The sequence below is a fragment of the Oratosquilla oratoria genome, chromosome 15 (assembly GCF_046742065.1).
Source record: "Oratosquilla oratoria isolate Oo_2021 chromosome 15, ASM4674206v1, whole genome shotgun sequence".
NCBI classification, from domain to species: domain Eukaryota; kingdom Metazoa; phylum Arthropoda; class Malacostraca; order Stomatopoda; family Squillidae; genus Oratosquilla; species Oratosquilla oratoria.
Genome location: NC_134791.1, coordinates 42,322,945 through 42,349,667, shown reverse-complemented (window position 1 = coordinate 42,349,667; position 26,723 = coordinate 42,322,945). Strand labels below are relative to the sequence as shown.

Here is a 26,723-nt window from a genome sequence, read left to right as displayed (position 1 = left end):
CCTCATCCATTTATAACCACTTTCCATTCACAACTATCTTTGGCACTCTGTCTTCCTTGCTCAACAGACATTCCTCTTGCATCCAATGCAAGGAGAGACAATGTCCATGTAAATATAGTGGTTGGTCCTGCTGTGGATGTGCTGTATCTTGCTACATTGCTTCTAACCCAGGCAGTGGACAGGGGAAAGGGATGATGCATCATCCAAAAGAAACAAAGATAAAAGGGGTGACAGATGGGAGTGGAATGGTAAGGGTGGGTGCATGCCTTGGCTGGCTGCCTCCCTTATTAGGGGGAAGAGGCAATGCAGCAAAACACAGCACATCCTCAGCAGGGCCAACCACTTCTTTTACATGGTGACCCTCCCTCATTGTCCCCTCATGTGAAAACTGTGTCAAATTATATTCCATTCACAACTGTTCTACATTCACATTTATCGCTTACCTTTATCTTTCCTTTCTCAACAGACATTCTCCCTTTACTCAAAGCCCCTTTCACCCTATCCGTCCATCTCATTCTTGGTCTTCCCCTTAACCACTTCAGTACGATGACATCTATGTAGGCGTCATGAGGAGTGAGTGGGTACACAAGGATGCCAGTATCAGCGTCTTGATTACATATTTTTTTCTGCAGTTGTACATGAGTGACTCCTGGATTCTGTGAACTAGTGTGATCATGTTTTCTGTGTTTATTATTAGAGTAAAAGAGAATGAGTAATACAGAAGAAACATTATTTTATAATGTGAGTGAGTAGTGTAATGCTAATTACATATGGCAGCCAATGCTGCATGTGAGAATTTGAGCTGTACTGAAATGGTTAAGGTAACTCCATCTACCTCTGCATTTCATCTTCTTTTTGTTAGTTTTTGGAAAAAAAAAAAAAAATCAAATAATTCTTTCCATGTGTGTTAACCACCCCGGCATTCTTACATCTACCCAATCTACCAATCTACCAATCTCCTCACCCTATCCATCCTCATAACACCCATCATACTTCTCAAATACTTTTAGATAATACATACATACATACATATATCAAGGGAGGTAGCCAAAGTCAAAGGCATAAATCCACTCCCACCCATTTCATCCCCACGTGCTCCATTCCCATTCACCCTCCTTCCCTCCCTTTTTTCCTGGCTCCTTATGGATGACAGGACATCCCTGCATCTCGCCCACTGCCCTGGGTCAGAAGCAATGTCGCAAGACACAGCACATCCACAGCAAGGCTGCTTCATTTAATCAGCAACCTTCTTCTCTGTCCCCTCATGCAAAAAAAGAGATGGGGAAATCCCTTTGGGCTGCATTAAAATACCATCCACACATACCTCCCCCCCCATCCCCCATCCACTCCCTTTCATGCATCACAGCATCATCCAAACAAAACCACTCTCCACTCACCCGTCTTCTGTCTTCTCCCTTCCTTCCTCAACAGACATTCCCCTCATTCCCAATGCCCCATCCATCTCATCCTCAGTCATGTCCTTATGTTAACTCTTCCCACCTCTGCCTTCCACACCTCTTTTACTAATCTTTCTTCACTCATTCTTTCCATAAGTCCAAACCATCCCATATACTTTTTCATCAACCCTATCTCTAAACTCCATTTCCACCCCCACTTTCCTCCTCACCTCCTTGTTTCTCACTCTATCCAGCCTAGTATCCCCTACCATACTTCCCAGGCATTTCATCCTGAACACATTTAAACTCTTCCTCTCTTATGTTCCATGTTTCTGCCTCACACAGTACTGTTGGCACAATCACCCTTTCATACAATCTCCTCTTAGCATTCATTCCCAAATGTCTATTTCTCATTACACTTTATAGTCCCCAAGGAATTTACTTGCTTCTCTCATTCTACATTCCACCTCTGCCTCCATGCCTCCCTTCCCTGCTACATTAGCCCCTAAGTATTTAAAGCTATCCACTTCCTCCTGTCTTTCTCCCTTAATAATCACTTCCATTTTGCGGCCATCCTCTCCCCTTGTACATCTCATCACCTTACTTTTACTCACATTTATCTTTAAGTTCCTTCTTTCATGTCCCCATGCTTGTGGTATGTAGTCATGCCATTCAGTGGTTAGGGGTTAACTGGCATTATGATTTTTGGTATTAATTTCTGGTTATTGCCATATTATTTTATTCGGCTCTGGAGATATCCTCTATCTATCAAAAGGCAAGTTCAGGCATAGTGCTTTTACTGTTTCAATTGGGTTTGGCCAACAAAAGAAAAGAAGAAGAAAAAACATATATCCTGCATTTTACTGCACTAACTTGGAAATCTTATTCTTCACAAAGAATCAATCATCAATCTAATGTTAGTACATACTGACCTCATTCACATTATGTGATTGATTATGGGTAAAAAGCACATAATAAAGCTCTTTCTTGTACAAATAAAATTCCATAAAATAGTTATATTATACATTGCAATATTGTATATCCCTTCCATTGCTATTGATATCTGCTACCTTCCAAGTATAAATAAATCAAAGTATACAGGGAACCCTGTCAGAATTCAAATTCTATGGGTGCATCAAACTATCTGATTTTCAAAGAGTAACATACTATAAATAACATCATACAAAATAAGATTTGTAGTACATGTTCCTACCAACCCATGTGTAGTTACATTATGAAAAGTTTTTCAGAGCCGCATGGATTCTAACATTTAGTCTATTTTCAAAGTCATATCCATGGTAGTTGTCACGGGCCTCTTCCAACAGTTTCTTGCCCTCATCTAGAGTCTGGAAAAAAAAAGGTTAAAATAAATAATTAAATTAAACACATGTTCTCAGTACAATTTGAAATTAAGCAATCTATTCTTTTTATTTTGACTGTAGAGTCTTTATTGGAAATGTATTTCAAAATTATAAAATTCTTCAAAATTAAATATTACAATCTCACATTACCACTGTGATCTCCTTTATCTTCTGTTTTGCTTCTCTTCTTTTCCTTTGTACCTTACATATGTTTCATCTTACTTTGCAACCAGCCTGTGAATACTTGCTTCTTCACTTCATCATCCCACCACTCACTACCCTTCCTTCTATTCCTTCTAATCCTCCTTGTTCTACACATTATCTTTGCATACCTTGTTACACCCTCCTTGAAACACCCCTATTCCTCCTCCACTCCTACCTCTACTCTATCCTTTGCCACCTCCCACATTACTCTCAGCCCCTCCTTGTATTCCTGCTCCTTATCCTTCTCCTTTAAACAGTTTACTCTAAGTACCCCCTTACCTTCTGTTCTCTTTCTCCACCTGTCCTTCACTCTTAACTTACCTTTCACCAGAAAATTATCCGGTATTCCCCCGCTCTCTCCCCTAAGAACATGTACATCCAAAACTCTTCCTACTCTTCTCCTGGATACCACTACATAGTCCATTAAATCCTTATCAACCACCCTTCCATCCACCACCCTCACCCATGTGTACATACTTAACTTTTTTCCTAAACATTGTGTTAGCTATCATCAGGTCTCTTTCTAAACACATCTCCCAAACTAGACACTGCAAGATACAAAGGGAGGACACCATGAGCGTAGCTCCCCTTCCCACAAAATACAACTAGGTAAATACACTTTCCAACCACTCTATTTACTGGTTCATCCCCAACCCTAGCATTGAGATCTTCCAATACCACTACATTGGTATTTCTCCCAAAACTCTCAAACACCTCTAAACTTTTCTCTTCCTTTCATAAATTCCAAGTCTCTACCCCATAGCGTTGTCAGCACAATCACTCCATCATATAATCTCTTTGGATCCATTCCCAGATGTCTATTTCACATGACACTTTTTAATCCCCCAGGGCATTTACTTGCTTCTCTCAGTCTACAATTTACCTCCACCCCAACCCCTACCTCCAGCCTCTCTCCTTTAAGGCTTATCATCAACTGACTGCCATCCTCTCTCCTTGTACATCTCATCACTTTACTTTTACCCACCTTTACCTTCAACTTTCTCCAACTGCATACCTTCCCAAACTCTATCACTAACTTAAATCCCCTTCTGACCTTGCCACCAGCACAGTGTCATCTGGAAATAACAACTGGCTCACTTCCCACTTCTCTCCATTTACTTTAACCATCTCCACTCCCCTGCTCAGTATTCTTGCATTTACCTCGTTCACCACCCCATCCATGTACACATTGAACAACCATGGGGACACGACACAGCCTTGCCATAGCCCCACCTTTCCCTTAAACTACTCACAATTTCATTTCTAATCCTAACACAAGCTCTACTACTCTCATAAAAAAATCTTTACTGCCCTAATCAGCTTTCCCCAATCCCATAATTTCCCAACAATACCTCCTACAGTGCCTTCCTGTCTACCCTGTTATAAGCCTTCTTCAAATCCATAAAGGCCCACAAAGCATCCTTACCTTTTCCTAAAGCTTTCTCACAGAACTGTTTTACCACAAAAATATGATCCATGCAATCCCTACATTTCCTAAACCCACACAGCTCCTCACCAATTACTCCCTTTGTTCCTCTCCTAATCCTCTCAATAAAACTCTCCCATAACCCTTCCCAACTACACTCAACAAACTGATTCCTCTAAAACTACTACATTCACAACTATCACAAGCAAATATCTATTATTAATCCCCCATATACCCAGGAGATTAAATTTTGAGTGAAAATCAGACAGATCAGTTCATATAAAGAAAATATACAATTTGCAAGTGTTGTATACATCAAAGTTATGAAGTAAGATGTTCCAACATGTCTAAAATGTATGTAGTTACTGACTTCTCTACTGCTATTTTGAACATGTCTAACAGAAATCTTATGAGATCTAAGACTAGTTTGATCAATACCTAACACTGACAAATATGGTAATCAAAATTTCTATTGATTTTCACCTATATCAAGGAGAGTTGATATTAGTAAGAATGCCACCAAACATTGACAGTCGTCAAGTTTCTTCTCAGATATATCTATGGGAAGGCCCATGGATTGTTGCCAGCCATTATAGGGCTGTGGGTTTCTAATCAGTGAATCTCCAGGCAACAATTATCATTATTCCATACACTGTGTAACATATATATATATATATATCAATCACTACTCATCAACACATAAATGCAGAATTTTTAAGTAAGAGTTGTTGAATTACACCACAGCATGCTGGTGATTTTTGGTATCAAGATAAAAGTTAGCTACCAAGATTTTCCAATTCATTATTAAATCTGTAACTTTACCTCTGGGTTTGCTGACAACAAAAGACCAAGTTCATAGGATGCAAAAGCTGGAACACATATTTCATCAGGATTTTCCACCCCATACTTGATACTGTCACGAAAGTATCTAAGAGAGTCCTGGTGACTACCTAGAGTATCATTGACAGCAGCAAGGATTAAGCAGTGAAGACCCCTGTTCTCAGGAAGTAGCTCCATCTGATCACATTCTGTTGAAATACAAGATAACATCTTAAACTGTGATTTTAATCTAAAAAAGTTAAAATTACCTACCAATCTGACTTATATTTCATATAAAATCAGCTTCCTGTTCAATATAACATTCATTAAGGATAAGGCAAGCAATAAAACATGTGCATGTCAATTTCACATGTGTAGCATTATGGAGTTTGGAAAAATTAGAAACAGAATATCAGGTCATTATAAAATTGGAACTAAGGAGGTAAAGAAAGTGGGATTTGAAAAAGATTTGGGAGTAATTATCTCAAATGACTTGTCCTATGATTAACAAATAAACAAAATTGTCGGAGAATCCTATAACTTGCTAAGATCAATAAAAGTGGCATTTACATTTTTGGATGAAGAAATGATTAAAAAAATATTAGTCACACTGATAAGGCCTAGACTAGAATATATGACGACATTGTGGTCACCCAGTACCAAAAAGAATATAGAGAAAATAGAAAGAATCCAGAGAGCAGCCACAAAAATGGCTCCTACACTTTCAAACTTGTCATATGAGGAGAGATTGGCTAAATTGGAGTTACCGACTCTGGAGCAAAGAAGAGAGAGAGGCAACTTACTGACCATCTATAGAATCATGAAGGGCACATAAATACTTGATAGAGAGGACTTGCTAAACTGGGACAAGAGAAACACAAGAGGACATGGAAAGAAACTCAAAAAACATAGTTACAGAAGAGATCTGAAGAACAGTTTTTCACATGGAGTGGTGGACACTTGGAACAAACTGGATGAGACAATAGTGTGTGCAAAAACCATTCATGAATTTAAGAGCAAACTAGACACTATGAGATACAAAGGCAGGACACCACGAGCGTAGCTCCCCTTCCTGTAAAATACAACTAGGTAAATAGGTAAATACACACACACATAGAAGATCATGTGGCACAAACTTGATATACTTTTACTTGAGGCTACTAGAAATAATTCAAAGGATGGATGGGCAGATTGTGCCTTCTTAGATTTACAAAAGGCATTTGACAAAGTACCATATAAAAAGCTATTAAGAAAATTTGAAACAATAGGTAAATTACAAGGACAGTTATTGGAATGGATGAAACAGGAGAAAAATGAGGGTGGTACTCAGAGATAAGAACTCAAATTGGGAAGAAATGATAAGTGGAGTCCCACAAGGCTCTGTATTGGCTCCAATAATGTTTGCCATATATATAAATGACATGGATGAAGGCATGGAATGTTATATGAACTTCTTTGCAGATGATGCAAAACTGCTAAAGTACAGAGGAAGATTGCAAATCACTACAAGAAGACCTGGACAAAATCTGGAAATGGAATCAGAAGTATGAAGTGAATTTCAACATTAAGAAATGTAGTATAATGGAATTTAGAAAAAGCAAAAATAGAATATCAGGACAATATAAAATTGGTACAAAGTTAAAAAAGTCAACTCGAAAAGGGACCTACGAGTAACTATCACCAATGACATGGCACCAGACAAACATAACAAATTAGTCAGAGAAACTTTCAATTTACTAAGATCAATGAAAGTGGCCTTTGACTACATGGATAAAGAAATGATAATGAAAATATTAGTTACATTGATAGGACCAAAATTGGAGTATGCTGTGATGCTATGGGCACCTAGTACTAAAAAGAACATTAAGAAATTAGAAAGAATTCAAAGAGCAATGACAAAGATGGCACCAACACTCTCCAAATTGACATACGAACAAAGATTGGACAAACTTGAACTACCAACCCTGGTACAAAGAAGAGAAAGAGGAGACCTGCTAACCATCTACAGAATTATGAAAGGGATGGGTGTCCTTGATAGAGATGACTTACTAAAGTGGGATAGATGAAAAACAAAGAGGACACAAAAAGAAACTAAAAATGGATGATTACAGAAGAGATCTAAAAAAGAATAGCTTTCAACACATAGTGATAGATATCTGGAACAAACTGAATGAGGAGACAGTGAGTGCAAAAATTATACAAGAACTTAAGAACAAACTGGATGCTGAAAGATACAAAAGTGGGTCACTATGAGCATAGCTCTCTTCCTGAAAAATACAACTAGGTAAATGCAACTAGGTAAAATAGACACACATGCACTTTTCATAAAGTGTCACACAGAAAACTACTAAGAAAACTGAAAACCATAAGAGTACAAGGTAAACTACTAGAAAGGTTGGAGGATCTCTTACATGGAAGAAAAATGAGAGTAGTGCTCAGATATAAGGGTTCTACTTGGGAAGAGGTGATTAGTGGAGTTCCACAGGGATTGATACTAGCTCCAATAATGTCTGCTATCTATGTGAATGACATGGATGAAGGTGTGGACAGTTACATGAGCTTCTTTGCAGATGATGCAAAGTTGTTGAGAAAAATGAGCACTGAAATAGACTGTGAGTCACTGCAGAAAGATCTGAACAAACTTTGGGAATGGAGTCAGAAGTGGGAAGTGGACTTCAACATTAAGAAATGTAGTATCATGGAATTTGGAAAAAGTAAAAACAGGATATCAGGACAATATAATATTGGCAAAAAGAAAGTAAAGAAAGTGGGATCTGAAAAAGACCTGGGAGTCAAAATGACGTCCCCTGATAAACAGATAAACAAAATTAGAGAAACCTACGACTTATTGAGATCAATAAAAGTGGCATTTACTTACTTGGATGAAGAAATGGTGAGGAAAATACTAGACACACTGATAAGGCCAAGACTGGAGTATGCAGTGACACTATAGTCACCCAGTACCAAAAAGAATATAAGGAAAATTGAAAGAATCCAAAAAGCAATTACAAAGATGGTCCTCACACTTTCAGAACTGTGATATGAAGAGATTGTCAAAACTAGAGTTACCGACCCTGGAACAAAGAAGAGAAAGAGGAGACTTGTTGACCATCTATAGAATCATGAGAGGTGTGGACATCCTTGATAGAGAAGACTTACTAAATTGGTATATACATACATACATATACCAAAGGCTTTTTCCCCCTTACATGGGAGGTAGCCAAAAAGAAAAAGGCATAGGAATCACTCCCACCCATTTCATTTCCCATATATTCCACTCCCCTCCACCCTCCTCCCTCCCTCCTATCTTGGCACCTCCTGGATGATGGGTCATCCCTGCATCCTGTCCACTACCCTGGGTCAGAGGCAGTGTTGCAAGACACAGCACATCCACGGCAAGGCCGCTTCATATATTCGGTGACCCCCCCTCTCTGTCCCCTCATGCAGGAAAGGAGAAGACGGGGAGAAATCCCTTCGGGCTGCGTCAAATTTTTTCTCATACATACTTCCTCACCCCCCATCCCCCACCCACTCCCCCTCATGCATCACAGCCTCATCTATACACAACCCTTTTCCATTCACCCCTATCTTCTGTCCTCTCCCATCCTTCCTCTACAGACATTCCTCTCTTTTGTAAAGCCCCTTTCACCCCATCCATCCATCTCATCCTAGGACGTCCCCTCATATTCATTCCTTCCACCTCCGCCTTCCACACTTCTTTTACTAATCTTTCTTCACTCATTCTTTCCATGTGTCCAAACCATCCTAATATTCTTTCATCAACCCTATCTCCCAGCTCCTTTTCCACTCCTGTTTTCCTCCTCACCTCCTCATTTCTCACTGTATCTAGCCTAGTAACCCCTATCATACTTCTCAGACATTTCATCTCAAACACATTCAAACTACTTCTCTCTTCCTCTCTCATGTTCCATGTTTCTGCCCCGTACATTGCTGTTGGCACAATCACTCCTTCATATAACCTCCTCTTAGCATCCATTCCCAAATGTCTATTTCTCATTACACTTTTTAATCCACCAAGGCATTTACTCGCTTCTCTCAATCTACATTCTACCTCCACCCCCACTCCTCCCTTTCCTGTCACATTCGCACCCAAGTATCTGAAACTATCCACTTCCTCCAGTTTCTCACCCTTAATGCTCACTTCCAGTCTACTGTCACTCTCTCCCCTTGTACATCTCATCACCTTACTTTTGCCCACATTTATCTTCAGCTTCCTTCTTTCACACACCTCAAACTCTATCACTAACTTCCTCAATCCCTCCTCTGATCCTGCTACAAGCGCAGTGTCGTCAGCAAACAACAACTGGCTCACCTCCCACTTTTCTCCATTTTCTTTAATCATCTCCAACCCCTGACCCACTGCCCTTGCATTCACCTCTTGCACCACCCCATCCATGTAAAGATTGAACAGCCAGGGCGACAAAACACATCCCTGACGAAGTCCCACCTTTACCTCAAACCATTCACTCTCTCCATTTCTAATCCTAACGCAAGCTCTAGTACTCTAATAAAAACTCTTGACTGCTCTTAACAACTTTCCTCCTATCCCATATATCTGCAGTACCTCCCACAATGCCTTCCTGTTTACCCTGTCATAAGCCTTTTCCAGATCCATAAAATTCCAAAAAACATCCTTACCTTTTCCTATAGCTTTCTCACATATCTGTCTTACCACAAAAATCTGATCTACACATCCCCTACCTGTCCTAAAACCACACTGTTCCTCACCAATTACTCCCTCTGTTCCTCTCGTAATCCTCTCAATCAAGACCCTCCCATAAGCCTTCCCAACTACACTCAACAAACTGATCCCTCTGTAACTACTACACTCACACTTGTCCCCCTTTCCTTTGTAAAGTGGAACTATACAGGCACTCCTCCAGTCTTCTGGCACTCTATTCTCTCTTAAACAAACATTAAATAACCTCATCAGCCAGTCCACCATAACTGTACCTCCTTTTTTCAGACATTCTGCATGGCATCCATCCAACCCAGGTGCCTTACCTGCTCTCATCATCTTAACAGCTGCTTTCACTTCATCCTTCCCTATTTCTCCTCCATTTTCCTCACTCATCACTCTCATTTTCTTAGCGCTTCCCACTGCAACTACCTTTCCCTCCCTATCCTCCTTACAAGGGAGGTAGCCAAAAAGGAAAAGGCATAAAATCACTCCCACCCATTCCATCCCTAAATACACTCCACACCCCTCCACCCTCCCTCCCATCTTAGCACCTCCTGGATGATGGGTCGTCCCTGCACCTTGTCCACTGCCCTGGGTCAGAAGCAGTGTCGCAAGACACAGCACATCCACAGCAAGGCCACTTCATTAAATCGGCGATCCCCCCCCTCTCCGTCCCCACATTGCATAAAAGAAGAAGACGGGGAGAAATCCCTTCGGGCTGCGTCAAAATTTGCTCACACATACTACCTCACCCCCCATCCCCCCGCCCATTCCACCTCATGCATCACATCATCCATATACAACCATTCTCCATTCACCTGTCTTCTGTCCTCTCCCGTCCTTCCTCAACAGACATTCCCCTCTTCCCCAAAGCCCCCTTCACCCCATCCATCCACCTCATCCTAGGAGGTCCTTTCATGTTCACTCCCTCCACATCTGCCTTCCATACCTCTTTTACTAGTCTTTCTTCACTCATTCTTTCCATGTGTCCAAACCATCCTAATACTCTTTCATCAACCATATCTCCCAACTCCTTTTCCACCCCTGTTCTCCTCCTCACCTCCTCATTTCTCACTCTATCTAGCCTAGTAACCCCCATCATACTTCTCAGACACCTCATCTCAAACACATTCAAACTCCTTCTCTCTTCCTCTCTTATGTTCCATGTTTCTGCCCCATACAGTGCTGTTGGCACAATCCCTCTTTCATACAGTCTCCTCTTAGCATCCATTCCCAAATATCTATTCCTCATTACATTCTTTAATCCACCAAGGCATTTACTCGCTTCTCTCAATCTACATTCTACCTCCACCTTCACTCCACCTTTTCCTGCCACATTTGCACCCAAGTATCTAAAACTATCCACTTCCTCCAGTCGCTCTCCCTTAATGCTCACTTCCAGTCTACTGCCACTTTCACCCCTTGTACATCTCATCACCTTACTTTTACCCACATTTAGCAACTCCCTAAAATACTCTGCCCACCTTCCTCTCACTGCTTTCTCTTCCATTATCATCTCTCCATCTGCACCTTTTACCTTTTCTTCTCTACTTGATTCGCCTCCTCTTCCTCTTTTAACTTCCTTCCAAAACATCTTTTTATTAATTTCAAAATTTTCTGTCATACTCTTTCCCCATTTCACATCTGCTCTCCTCTTTGCTTCCTTTATCTTATGCTTAACTTCCTTTCTCTTTACTTTGTACCTCTCATACGATTCCCTCGTCCTAATTTGTAGCCAATCTATGAATGCCTGCTTCTTCTCTTCTACACCCTTCTTTGCTTCCTCATCCCACCACTCACTACCCTTCTTTCTATTTCCTCCTGCCCTCCTTGTTCCACACACCATCTTTGCACACCTTATGACTCCCTCCTTGAACCATCCCCATTCCTCCTCCACTCCTAGTTCTACTCTATCCTTTACTCTCTCCCACTCCTCTCTCAACTTCTTATACTCATTCTCCTTTTTTTCTTCATTTAAGCAGTTCACTCTAAGTACCTCCCTACCAGGTATATGAGAAATACAAAGGGATATGGAAGGAAGCTCAAAAAAGACAGTTATAGAAGGGACCTGAAAAAGAACAGCTTTCCCCACAGAGTGGTGGATATATGGAACAAACTGGATGAAAAGGTAGTGTGTGCAAAAACCATACACGAATTTAATGACAATTTAGACACTGCAAGATACAGAGACAGGACACCACAAGCGTAGCTCCCTTTCCTGTAAGATACAACTAGGTAAATACACTCAAAAAATATAGTTATAGAAGAGATCTGAAGAACAGTTTTCCACATAGAGTGGTGGACACTTGGAACAAACTGGATGAAAAAATAGCCTGTGCAAAAACCATTCATGAATTTAAGAGCAATCTACACACTGGAAGATACAAAGGCAGGACACCACAAGTGTAGCTCCCCTTCCTATAAAATACAACCAGGTAAATACACACAATAAAAGTGGCTCTTACCTAATTAGACGAAATGGTTAAAAAATACTAGTCACACTAATGAGGCCTAGACTGGAGTATGCTGCAACACTATCTTCACTCAGTACCAAAAAGAATATAAAGAAAATTGAAAGAATCCAGAGAGCAGCCACGAAAATGGCCCCAACACTTTCAAACCTGTCATATGAGGAGAGACTGTCCAAATTCAAGTTACCAACTTTGGAACAAAGAAGAGAAAGAGATGACCTGCTAACCATCTACAAAATCATGAAAGGCATGAAAGTCCTTGATAGAGAGGACTTACTAAATTGGGATAAGAGAAATACAATATGACATGTTTTCCACACAGAGTGGTGGATATCTGGAACAAACTGGACAAAATAATAGTGTGTGTAAAAATTATACATGAATTTAAGAGCAAACTAGACACTACGAGATACAAAGATGGGACACCACGAGCATAGCTCCCCTTTCCATAAGATACAACTAGGTAAATATAACTAGGTAAATACACACAAAAAAGCATGCATGAAAATAAGCTTCCTTCACACATTTATAGTAGTACAATATAATTTTCTATATTACCCAAAATCTATTCACAATGATATAGTAATATGTAGTGGGTAATGACAGCAGTGAAGGAAGATATGAATGTAGATGAAGTGGAATTGGGAGAAAGTAAGGATGAAGCAATAAATAGGAAAATAGCAATGGAGGAATATGGTGAATGAGATTTTGGAGGGACATAATCCTCCCTATGACAAAAAAAAAAAAAAGAAAAAAAATGTGGAGAGGTAATCTAGAAAAAGTGGGAACAAGTGAAAATGAAGGATAGTGAGGTAATACAATATATAAATAAAAAATGTAATGATCCAATGGTTCAAAGAAACAACATAGAGAGGGCACATCAGCAAAAATTAATTTACATACATACATACATATACCAAGGCCTTTTACCCCTTACAAGGGAGGTAGCCAAAAAGGAAAAGGCATAAAATCATTCCCACCCATTCCATCCCTAAATACACTCCACACCCCTCCACCCTCCCTCTTCCCTCTTATCTTAGCACCTCCTGGATGATGGGTCATCCCTGCACCTTGTCCACTGCCCTGGGTCAGAAGCAGTGTCGCAAGACACAGCACATCCACAGCAAGGTCGCTTCATTAAATCGGCGACCCCCCCCTCTCCGTCCCCACATTGCATAAAAGGAGAAGACGGGGAGAAATCCCTTCGGGCTGCATCAAAATTTGCTCACACATACGACCTCACCCTCCATCCCCCCGCCCATTCCACCTCATGCATCACAACATCATCCATATACAACCATTCTCCATTCACCCCTGTCTTCTGTCCTCTCCCATCCTTCCTCAACAGACATTCTCCTCTTCCCCAAAGCCCCCTTCACCCCATCCATCCACCTCATCCTAGGACATCCCTTCATGTTCACTCCCTCCACATCTGCCTTCCATACCTCTTTTACTAGTCTTTCTTCACTCATTCTTTCCATGTGTCCAAACCATCCTAATACTCTTTCATCAATCATATCTCCCAACTCCCTTTCCACTCCTGTTCTCCTCCTCACCTCCTCATTTCTCACTCTATCTAGCCTAGTAACCCCCATCATACTTCTCAGACACCTCATCTCAAACACATTCAAACTCCTTCTCTCTTCCTCTCTTATGTTCCATCATTCTGCCCTATACAGTGCTGTTGGCACAGTCACTCCTTCATACAGTCTCCTCTTAGCATCCATTCCCAAATGTCTATTCCTCATTACACTCTTTAATCCACCAAGGCATTTACTCGCTTCTCTCAATCTACATTCTACCTCCACCTTCACTCCACCTTTTCCTGCCACATTTGCATCCAAGTATCTAAAACTATCCACTTCCTCCAGTTGCTCTCCCTTAATGCTCACTTCCAGTCTACTGCCACTTTCACCCCTTGTACATCTCATCACCTTACTTTTACCCACATTTATCTTTAGCTTTCTTCTATCACATACTCTCCCAAACTCTGTTACCAACTTCCTCAATCCCTCCTCCGATTCTGCCACAAGCGCAGTGTCGTCCGCAAACAACAGCTGGCTCACCTCCCACTTTTCTCCATTTTCTTTAACCATCTCCAATCCCTGACCCACTACCCTTGCTTTTACCTCTTGCTCTACCCCATCCATGTATAAGTTGAACAGCCAGGGCAACATAACGCATCCTTGACCAAGTCCCACCTTTACCTCGAAACACTCACTCTCTCCATTTCTAATCCTGACACAAGCTCTACTACTCTCATAAAAACTCTTGACAGCTCCCAGAAGCTTTCCTTCTATCCCGTATATCTGCATAACCTCCTACAGTGCCCTTCTGTCTACCCTATCGTAAGCCTTTTCCAGATCCATAAAAGCTCAAAAAACATCCTTCCCCTTTCCTATAGCTTTCTCACATATCTGTCTTACCACAAAGATCTGATCTACACAACCTCTACCTGTCCTAAATCCAAACTGTTCCTCACCAATTACTCCCTCTGTTCCTCTCCTAATCCTCTCAATCAAGATCCTCCCATAAGCCTTCCCAACTACACTTAACAAGTTAATTCCTCTGAAACTACTACATTCACACTTGTCCCCTTTTCCCTTGTAAAGAGGAACTATGCAGGCACTCCTCCAGTCCTCTGGCACTCTACCCTCTCTCCAGCAAACATTAAATAACCTCACCAGCCAGTCCACCATCACTGTACCTCCTTTTTTTAGACATTCTGCATGGCATCCATCCAGACCAGGTGCCTTACCTGCTTTCATCATCTTAACTGCCTTCACCTCATCCTTCCTTATTTCTCCTCCATTTTCCTCACTCATCACGGTCATTTTCTTAGCATTTCCCACTGCAGCTATCTTTCCCTCCCTATCCTCCTTCACATTTAGCAACTCCCTAAAATATTCTCCCCATCTTTCCCTTACTGCCTTCTCTTCCATTATCATCTCTCCATCTACACCTTTTACCTTTTCTTCTCTACTTGATTCACCTCCTTTTCCTCTCTTAATTTCTTTCCAAAACATCTTTTTATTACTTTCAAAATTTTCTGTCATACTCTTACCCCATTTCACATCTGCTCTCCTCTTTGCCTCCTTTACCTTTTGCTTTACTTCTCTTTTCTTTTCTTTGTACCTCTCATATGACTCCCTCGTCCTATTTTGTAACCAATCTGTGAAAGCTCGCTTCTTCTCTTCTACAACCTTCTTTGTTTCCTCATCCCACCATTCACTACCCTTCCTTCTATTTCCTCCTGTCCTTGTTCCACACACCATCCTTGCACACTTTGTGACTCTCTCCTTGAACCATCCCCATTCCTCCTCCACACCTAGCTCTACTCTATCCTTCACTCCCTCCCACTCCTCCTTCTGCTTCTTTTTGTACTCCTTCTCCTTTCCTTTTCATTCACAGAGTTCACTCTAAGAACCTCCCTACCTTTTGTCCTTTACCTCTTTCTCCATCTATCCTCCACTCTCAACTTACCTTCCACCAAAAAATGATCTGATATTCCCCCACCCTCTCCCCTTAGCACATGTACATCCTTAACTCTTCCTATCATAATCCTATTTAGCACTACATAATTCATTAACGCTCCATCTACCACCCTTCCATTCACCACCCTCTCCCATGTGTACTTATGCTTGACTTTCTTCCGAAACACTGTATTTGCTATCATCAACTCTCTTTCTAGACACATTTCCACCATCAACTCTCCACTACGATTCTTTCCTGGAACTCCACATTTCCCAACCACTCCATCAATTGGACTATTTCCTACCCTAGCATTAAGGTCTCCCAGTAATAATACATTGACATTTCTCCCTAAATCCTCTATGCACTCATTTAAATCTATCCAAAAGGCCTCCCTTTCTTCTACACTCTTCTCACTGCCAGGCCCATATGCACTTACAAAGACCCACATCTCCTTTCCCAGTTTCACCTTCATCCACATTATCCTTGAGGAAACCTCCTTCCACTCCACTACCTGTTTACCTATCTCCTCACTTACTAGAATAGCCACCCCTTTCCTCCCTCGCCCTCTCTTCACTCCTGATAACCTCCCATTTACACTCCCAAACTTACACTCACCCTTCCTTTTCAACTTAGTTTCACTCAAAGCCAACACATCCATCTTTCTTCTCACAAACATACTACCTATCTCTTCCCTTTTACTCTCATCTCTACCACATCCACGCACATTAAAAGACCCAAACCTTAGGAAGCTGGTCGGAAAACTCCCAGACCCTCTTATGCCTTTACTTTTTCTTTTAGGAATGTCCCCTGTGGGGCTACAAGGAGAAGGATGCCTAGTCCCAATCCCCGTCCCTTTCTTCTCGCCTCTTACGATCCAAGTGGGAATACTTGGTAGCAGTATTCTTTTCCCCCACCATAGGGAATTCCCTCACCACAGAAAAAGAATACTCAGAGAAATGGTACAGGACAGCAACAAGGGGTTGGGGAACAGCATAACGGAGGGACAGTCGTAGTATAAAAGTGTCATCATTTCTCTATGAACAGAGTTTTCCTCTATCATAGACAAAATGATGTGTGGCTCTGGTCCGTAGGGGTGCCCCATATAGACCCTAAAGTATCAACTGCATGCTACTTTGCCACAATAACAAGCAGCCAATACCCCAAGGGACTAGTCTTGGTGAAGAGCCATCTGTATTGTGGGACTACCCCCCAATCCCCAGCATGTAAGGAATTGAGGGCCAGACCAGCACAAGAAGTCCTTCTTACCCCTGCAGGTTGCCCAGATCCCTGGTATCAGCTTTGGTTACCCAGGGTAAGTACCACCACCCTTACCTAAATATACACTTTCACATTTTTTCAACACCGACAGGTGATTCTCTGGTGATCATTCCTCTTCTATTATTCGGAGATGTAGAGCAGAACCCTGGACCCATAACAAATTACACTTGTCCAACATACTCCAAACCCATCACCTTGAGCTGTCTGACAAAGAATTCAATTCAATGCAATTTATGCTATAACTGAGCCCACCTTACACAATACTTGCCAACACAAAAACATACACAAACACCTGGACCTAATTTTTGTGACCACTCATAATTTCACCCTTGCTTGGATCAAGGAAATGCCTTGTTGTTTTTGGAACGAGAGAACTATGCCATTGAGTGACTGGTAAGGTGTAAAATCCAGTTTTGGAAAAGTATAGTATAGCACAAAATGGAGGAAAGAAAAGAAGACAAAAGAATTAATGAACCAACGAAGAGAGAATTGGATATGAGTAGAGTGGAATTGCCACTGGGTGTGATACCGAAGAGGACGTGTCTAAACAGCACCTTGAAGACTACTCAAAGGTCGGAAACCAATGATTTTTCGGGATTCTAAAGAGAAAGGGGAGCAATAGGAAAGGTTATGGATACAGAAAGAGAAACTAGGTATAGCAGTGTACTAAGGAATCGAGACATTAACGACTTGATGGAGGAATTCATAGACCTAAGAATATATTACAGAGCCTTGTACAAAGAGATGACAAATTTACATAAAACTAACGAGGAAATAATCAGAGATGAATGACCTAAAAAGTGAACTAAGTATGATTAAAAGAAAAAACGAAAGAAAAATGATAGAAACAAAAACAAAGAACTAAAGAAAGAGGTCAAAATGCAAATACAAGCAGTGACTGAAAAAGTGGGAGAATCAAAGAGACGGATCTCATTGAAATAAAAATCAGTGGAAACAGGAATGTGAAAATCAGAAAATAACTTTCAAAGAAAAAGTACAACAGCAGGTTGAGGAAAATGTAAAAGAAACAGTAATTAAAGTAATTAAAGAAAAGCAAAACTGGGTGAGAGACACAGTGGATAAAAAAAAAATGCATTGTGGTTTATGGTATAAAAGAAAAACACAATGTTTACAAATACAAAAGAGAAAAAGAAAAGAAATTGCGAAGAAAATTCTGAAAGTGGTTCAGGACAAAGGCCAAGAATTAGACAAAGAAATCGGTGAGGTGCATAGGATGGGCACATACTCTAGAGAAAAACTCTATAGGCCATTGAAAACTAAGGACTCAATTGTGGAGGCAAAACTAGCTAACAGTAAAAATTGCAAAAATTTGTGGATAAAAAAGGAAATGAGCAATGAAGAAATAGAGGAAGATAAAGCACTAAGAAATGAAGCTAATAAAAGAGAGAAGAATGGAGACTGAAAAAAACAAGTTCTTTTTAATGGAGAGTACTGGATCTGAGGCTGAGAAAATGGTTCATTAGAAAAAAGGAAACATAAACCAAAAAAGAGAAGAAAAGAAAAATTAAAAGTGGCATACACAAACATGGATGGTATGATTTCTGGAATAAATCAACTAAATGACTATGTGTTAATAGAGAAACTAAACATAATGGGAATTGTGGAGACAAAATTGAAAGGTCCTCTATCATCAATTATGGTGGGACAAAGTCTATACAACCACTGGGCGAAAAATAGAATGGATAAACAGGGGGAAGGAGTCATAATATTGACTAGAAAGGGCTTAAACATGACAAAGATAACAGAAGGAAAAAATGAAGTGGAAATGATTATGATTAAAGTTGTAAATACATACATACATATACCAAAGGCTTTTTCCCCCTTACAAGGGAGGTAGCCAAAAAACAAAGGCATAAAAACCATTCCCACCCATTCCATCCCTAATACATTCCACTCCCCACCACCCGCTACCCTCCCTTTTATCTTGGCACCTCCTGGATAATGGGTCATCCCTGCATCTTGTCCACTGCCCTGGGTCAGAAGCAGTGACTCAAGACAGCACATCCACAGCAAGGCTGCTTCATTAATTTGGCGACCCCCCCTCTCTGTCCCCTCATGCAGAAAAGGAGAAGATGGGGAGAAATCCCTTCGGGCCATGTCAAATTTTTCTCATACACACTACCTCACCCACCATCCCCCCATCCATTCCACCTCATGCATCACAACATCATCCATATACAACCATTTTCCATTCACCCGTCTTCTGTCCTCTCCCGTCCTTCCTCAACAGACATTCCCCTCTTCCCCAAAGCCCCTTTCACCCCATCCATCCATCTCATCCTAGGTCGCCCCCTCATGTTCACTCCCTCCACATCTGCCTCCCATACCTCTTTTACTAGTCTTTCTTCACTCATTCTTTCCATGTGTTCAAACCATCCCAATACTCTTTCATCAACCCTATCTCCCAACTCATTTACCACCCCCGTTCTCTTTCTCACCTCCTCATTTCTCACTCTATCCAACCTAGTAACCTCCATCATACTTCTAAGACACCTCATCTCAAACACATTCAAACTCCTTCTCTCTTCATCTCTCATGTTCCATGTTTCTGCCCCATACAGTGCTGTTGGCACAATCACTCCTTCATACAATCTCCTCTTAGCATCCATTCCCAAATGTCTATTTCTCATTACACTTTTTGATCCACCAAGGCATTTACTCGTTTCTCTCAATCTACATTCTACCTCCACCTCCACTCCTCCCTTTCCTGCCACAATCACACCCAAGTATCTATAACTATTCACTTCCTCCAGTTGCTCTCCCTTAATGCTCACTTCCAGTCTGCTGCCACTTTCACCCCTTGTCCATCTCATCACCTTACTTTTACCCACATTTATCTTCAACTTTCTTCTTTCACACACACTCCCAAACTGTCACTAACTTCCTCATTCCCTCCTCTGATCCTGCTACAAGTGCAGTGTTGTCCGCAAACAGCTGGCTCACCTTCCACTTTTCTCCATTTTCTTTAACCATCTCCAACCCCTGATTGATTTATGGAATTTTTGGCTCGAAGGCCAAGCACCGGATCTCCAACCCCTGACCCACCACCCTTGCATTTACCTCTCGCACCACCCCATCTATGTACAAGTTGAACAGCCAGGGCGACATAACACATCCCTGACGAAGTCCCACCTTTACCTCAAACCACTCACTCTCTTCATTTCTAATCCTGACACATGCTCTACTACTCGCATAGAAACTCCTTACAGCTCCTTAAAGCTTTCCTCCTATCCCATATATTTGCAATACCTCCCATAGTGTCTTCCTGTCTACCTTGTCATAAGCCTCTTCCAGATCCATAAAAGCCCAAAAAACATCCTTACCTTTTCCTATAGCTTCCTCACATATCTGTCTTACCACAAAAATCTGATCTACGCAACCTCTACCTGTCCTAAATCCACACTGTTCCTCACCAATTACTCGCTCTGTTCCTCTCCTAATCCTCTTAATCAAGATCCTCCCATAAGCCTTCCCAACTACACTTAACAAGCTAATCCCTCTGAAACTACTACACTCAATAACCTTCAACACATCCACATAAAACACAAACAAGAAATACATCCACAGAGGCAACAGAAAATCATACAACCCAAATTTCACACCAGAAATTCAAGGCCTCATCAGACACTGTGACAATCTGACACACCACCCCCACACCTTTCCTTCAGAACATAACTGACCAAATACAAACACTTAACATTGAGATCAACAATAAAATACATGAACAAAAAACACTAAGTTGGCAAACCTTTGTCAACAGAATCATGAAAAAACGCTAAAAAATTGCACAAGACACTCAACACCATTACACTGCCCAACAGTAACACATCATGCTCTCACACAGCAATAACCACGATAACAGTTAACAGATAACACAAAAACACTCATAAATCAACTGCAAAGGCAAGCCATCTCATCCCTCATCCTGATGACCAATGTACCATTTGACATAAGACTTCCCCACAGATCCAGAATATGCACCTTTCTTAGACAGGCAGAAGTTATAAAGAATTCAAAGAGCAACGACAAAGTTGGCACCAACTCTCTCTAAATTGACATACAAAGAAAAATTGTCCAAACTGGAACTACCAACCCTGGAACAAAGAGGAGAAAGGGGGGATCTACTGACCATTTACAGAATTATGAAAGGGATGGAAGTCCTTGATGGAGATGATTTATTAAAGTGGGATAAGAGAAAAACAAGAGTACATGAAAAGAATCTAAAAAAGGATAGTTATAGAAGAGATCTGAAAAAGAATTGTTTCCCACACAGAATGGTGGATATTTGGAACAAACTGGATGAGGCAACAGTGTGCAAAAATTATACAAGAATTCAAGAACAAAGATGATGCTGAAAGATACAAAGATGGGTCACTACAAGCATAGTTCCCTTCCTGTATTATACAACTAGGTAAATATAGCATATTATCTATAACCTCAAACACTCATCCACTTGTAGTCTTGATAACAAAAGTAACATCCACCTTAAATACCTCAGACCACACAGCATACATTGCAAACTACAGTTATTCACACACCATACCCAACATCTGGAAGCATGGTAAAAGTATCCAAACCAATACAGCTGGTGTTTACGAGATTCCGTGATTGGGATGTGAAAAACCCTACACTGGGGAAAAATCACATGACCTAAAAACCCTGATACAAGAACACCGATACGATGTCCACCATGATGTCACCACCAACACGTGTGTTGCACACAGGAACAGTAGCAACCACTTGATGGACTGGGAAAATGCAGAACTTCTAGTACATGAACCCGACAAGATCCGTAGAAAATGTTTGGAAGCAGCCATCATACAAGGAACCAACATAATTAAACAAAATAGGGGCATGTTTAATATCTCACCCCACCTAATTCCTTTAATATCCATTGCCCACAAAATCTTAAGCCATCTCTAGTTGCCCTCCAAAATCCCCCAAGTAGACATTTGCCCACCCTTCTTATTTTCTTCTTCCTTTTGTTCCTTGGTTGTGAGCTAATGTCCTTTGCCCAGCCAACTGTTCCATCTTATCCTTAACCTTTCCTGTTCCCAGACATTTGGTCCATCTTCTCCTTAGCCTTTCCTTATATTCAGTGAACCCTTCCCCACTACCTCCTTTCCTCCCTCCCTCCCCCCCATTTCCCCAGTTCCTTTTATTTAATCTCAGTCATGTGTATTACGACTATCAACCATTTCCCTTTTATCTTAGCTCCTTGTGGATGAAGGGTCATCTCTGTCATCTGCCCACTACCTAGGTCACAAACAATGCAACAAGACACAGCACATCCACAGTAGGGTCAGCTTTTTCATTTACGTGGCGACCCTCCCTTCTCATTCCCTCGCATGAAAATAGAGAAGACGAGGCAAAAATCCCTTCAAATAGTGTTAATTTATTTTCCATTCTTGCGACACTGCTTCTGACCCAGGGCGGTGGGCAGGGTTCAGGGATGACCCGTCATCCAGGAGGTGCTCAGATGAGAGGAAGGGTGGGAGGGGTGTGGAGTGTATTTAGGGATGAAATGGGTGGGAGTGGTTTTTATGCCTTTCCTTTTGTGGCTACCTCCCTTGGAAGGGGGAAAAAGCCTTGGTATATGTATGTACAACCATTCTCTACTCAACCTATCCCATGGTTTCTCCCTTCCCTGTTTAACATCCCTCTTATACTCAAAACCCCTTTCACCCCATCCATCCATCTCATTCTTGGTCTATCCTTCAGTTTTCCTCTGTCCACTGCTGCCTTCCACACTCTTTTTGCTGGTCTTTTCTCACTCATTCTTTTCATGTGCTCAAACCATCCCAGTATTTTTTCATCTTCCCTACCTGCCAACTCTCTTTTCACAACAATTCTCCTCCTCATCTCATTTTTCAATCTATCCATCCTCATAACACCCATTATACTTCTCAAACACTTCATCTTAAACACATTCAAGTTTCTCCTTTCTATCTTTCTATATACCAAAGGATTCTTCTCTCTTATAAGGGAGGTGGTCAAGTCAAAGGTATGCACCTACTCCCATTAAATTACCATGTGCCACCCTTGTTTCCCTCTTAACTCAGCTCCTCATGGATGAATGGTCATACCTGTCTCCTGCCCATTGCCCAGGTCAGAAGCAGTGCAGTAAGACACCATATCCACAGCAGGGCAGCTTCACTTACACAGTGACTCCCCTCTCCCCTGAGCCATTACATGCTGAAGTGCAGCCCCTGGGCAAAGTTCTCAGTGATGCCCACCCCATCACTACTTCCCACCTCCACCACCCCTTACTGCCTATTTTCACTACTGGCTTGTGAAATAATTAAATAAGCTAAAAACTTTGTATTTAATGATCCTATTGTAGAAAGGATAAAGGAAAATATCTAATATTTTGTGGATTCTAAAGCAAAAATCGTCAATTAAGGTAAAATATTCAGGGCTTCTTTGACCTCTTTTTTATTATCATTATTTTGTCAGGCTTGTGGGAAGCAAGTCCAGGCTAGAATTGCCGTCCCCTAAAAGTGTCACTTGGGCATATGGCCCCTCCCTCTCCCTGTGTAGGAAATAGAGAAGACAAGGAGAAATCCTTTTGGGCTGCATCAAAATATCCACACAACCACAACCATCAAGTGGTCTGAGGTGAAGGTAGGGCTGCATCAGGGCTATGTAATTTCCCCATAGTTGTTTGACATGAACATGGATGTGGAGGTATAGAATGTAAATGTGATGGTGATGGGAGGGGATAACTGAGAATGGAGGGAAGTGGGAGGTGAGCCAGCTGTTATATGCAGATGACACTGCACTTGTGGCAGGGTCTGGGAGGTTCTAAAACAGGCAGTGGTGTGAATAAAAGTAAGGTAGTGATATGTACAGGGGGAGAGGGTGGCAGTGAGTAGGAGGTAAGTCTTAAAGGAAAGGCTGGATACAGGCAACACAGACAATAATGCATGTCTTCTTTAAATGATCTTTGGGAAAACCTGGGAATAGAGAATACTTTAAACATTTAGGAAACCCAAGCAACAAACCCAAGACAGGTAAAATAAAATCTTCACTGCATCGAAATAAACAGTTCATAAAAAAAAATAAGGTTAATTTTGCTACAACATATAGATAAAAATCTAAAAAAGTAAAAACATGAGAGGATCTAATACATACCCAATACAATATTGAGATGATGTTGACTAGAACAGGAGGGAAGAGCATTCCAGAGGTAGAGGAGTTCATATGCACGCAGGAGGCAATAGTCCCTTGTGAGAACACTGCCCCTTGACTGCAGAGAACAAGCAATAAATCATATTGTAAGATCATCTTTAATGAAGTCACTCTTACTATAAAAGAAGACAATAACTTACTACATAGTCACTTAATATTTTTGAAGGTTTTTATACAAACATTAGCACTTGAGTCCATCATGGTAAATAGTGTGTTGGAAGGAGTTTGTAATATTATTGTAGAACTAAATTTTATATAAACATATTGAACATTCTATATTGATTCTGATGAAATATAGAACTTTATCTTTTGAAAATGTAGGTTTAACACAAAGGTAACATATATGGATCCACATACAATATTTGTGTGAGTTTTGTACAAGTTTGTGTTAAATTTTAGTGAAAGGCCTTACCTTGATGGCACGCCTGAGTAAGAACACCTCTAAGGAATGGTTGGCCCTCCTAACTAATGAAGGCACCTCAGCCATCTGCTTGGCACATTCCTCTATATTGCCACTTGCCCCAAGGCACACTATCAGAGAAAGAATGAACAAGAACCACTGAGTATTTCTTCCCATTCAGTGTATTTATAACGATGAAAAGTTACTTTGCTGACTTACAAAAAATATGAAAACAATCCAAGAAGCAGTGTTACTAATGCTGGGTAATATACATATATATAGAAGTGGTGTTTATGTCCAACAAAATACTATTACAGGTATTCATCTATTTATGTGATATATGCATTCTTTTGGGTGTTGCACAATTAGAAAATTGCACTAATAGAAAATGGAGTGGATTTTCCTAGAGTTGCATCAACCATGGGTATGGGAAGGGGATGAAACACCACCTATCATGTCACAAAAATGTGTGCAAGTGATTTGAAACAAATAATTCTAAATAAATTTCTAGTATCATACGATGCACTAAAGTGAAAATGTGTTACTAGAACACATATAAATAGATGAATATGTACACACAAAAATACTCAATCCCTCTTGTATGGGGGGATGGCAGAGTCAAAGCATCTTTTTAACATAAGTCTTGTCAAATACTTAACTCCTTTGCACCCAGTTTTGCTAAGCATGAGTAGGTCTCAATCAAACTCTCACCCCTGTGCCCACACAATGCGCATATTTCATATTATGTTTTCTTACATGTATTTTTTTCAGCAACAATTTTTGCACTTTTTTCATTCCAATTATAGTTATTATAGAAAACTAATAGTAAAATATGTAGGGAATGTACTTACATTATATCTTTTATGGAGTAGATCTAAATGTGGCTCAATGTGTACAAGGCTTACCTTTTCTCAGGTTGCAGCTAGTGCAAACTTCAGAAATTTCAAAATAACTAAAAACCTAATTCTTGGCAAAAATACACCTGGTCCTACATATATCATACTGCCTGACCAATACATATACATGTTTAGTTTTTTCACCACATCCGTCAATATGAGGAAAAAAAAAAAAAAAATCTGTTGTAACTGGTCACTACTTCAGTTGATGCACTTTTTATTTTCTTGGATTTTCATGCCAGGATAAATCAGCACCGATTCATTCACATAATATAGACATTACTTCATAAAAAATATATACAAGGTCTGTCTGGAAAGTATCCAGCCATTATGAATATTTGCAGAACTAGTAGTGCAATCTTGACAAAAGTTGGTGGACACTGACAGAAGACTACTGCACATGAGTGAGTGGCCATAGTCCCATGTGAAAACTTAGTTACTGGCCAGACACAGTTGAGTGAGGGTGTGTACTTTTTGACTGTCACATTGACGCAGGTAACTTCCATTGGCTAGACTGGGCTCCAGATGGAGGTGAGGATGTTGACAGGTCTTAAAATTGGACAGTAGGGAGACAACTCTCTTTGACACCAACTTAATATGAAAACCTCATGCAAGTTCCCATCACTGGCCCCAATACCCTTTACAAGATAGGGTGGCTGAGTTAAAAAAAAAGAAAGAAAAAAAAATGTAAAAGGGGTGACTCTTTCCTTCAACTCATTTAGCCACCTCTTACAATATGCAGGGGAATAATGTGGTGGCATTCTTGTCCCATACCAATATCTTTGAAGCACACACCTGCAGCCAGATAGGCATAGAAACTCTTGGACCATCGTGATTCCTTCTTGAGGTTGGCAAAAGCTGTATATGCATTGGTCCAATTGAGCTGGAGCAGGTGACACCAGGCTACCTCATGAAGTGCCAATAGCTGTAACTCACGCTGTGGTGAAGCCTGAAGAGCCCCACGATAGGATGCTAAGGCTCCTCCTATGTCACCCTGTGAAGAAAAGAGGATAAGCATAACTTTTCCCAATTTCTATAACTATCATTGTTATTACTATTATCATTATGCCTTTGACTTCGGCT

At 40.7% G+C, this 26,723-nt stretch overlaps 1 protein-coding gene across 3 annotated transcripts in view; it reads right to left on the bottom strand.

Moving 5' to 3' along the window:
• Window positions 1-2,242: 2,242 nt before the first annotated feature.
• Window positions 2,243-26,723, bottom strand: part of LOC143033419 (tetratricopeptide repeat protein 39C-like) — a 103,496-nt gene continuing 79,015 nt past the window's right edge. For all 3 annotated transcript variants that reach the window (XM_076198833.1, XM_076198835.1, XM_076198834.1), the window contains exons 10-14: window positions 26,436-26,634; window positions 24,757-24,875; window positions 24,288-24,402; window positions 5,211-5,416; window positions 2,243-2,743 (exon numbers count right to left, since the gene is read on the bottom strand). In XM_076198833.1, the coding sequence (XP_076054948.1) occupies window positions 2,630-2,743; window positions 5,211-5,416; window positions 24,288-24,402; window positions 24,757-24,875; window positions 26,436-26,634 (753 nt within the window). In that variant the 3' untranslated portion in view covers window positions 2,243-2,629. The remainder of the gene's footprint in view (window positions 2,744-5,210; window positions 5,417-24,287; window positions 24,403-24,756; window positions 24,876-26,435; window positions 26,635-26,723) is intronic.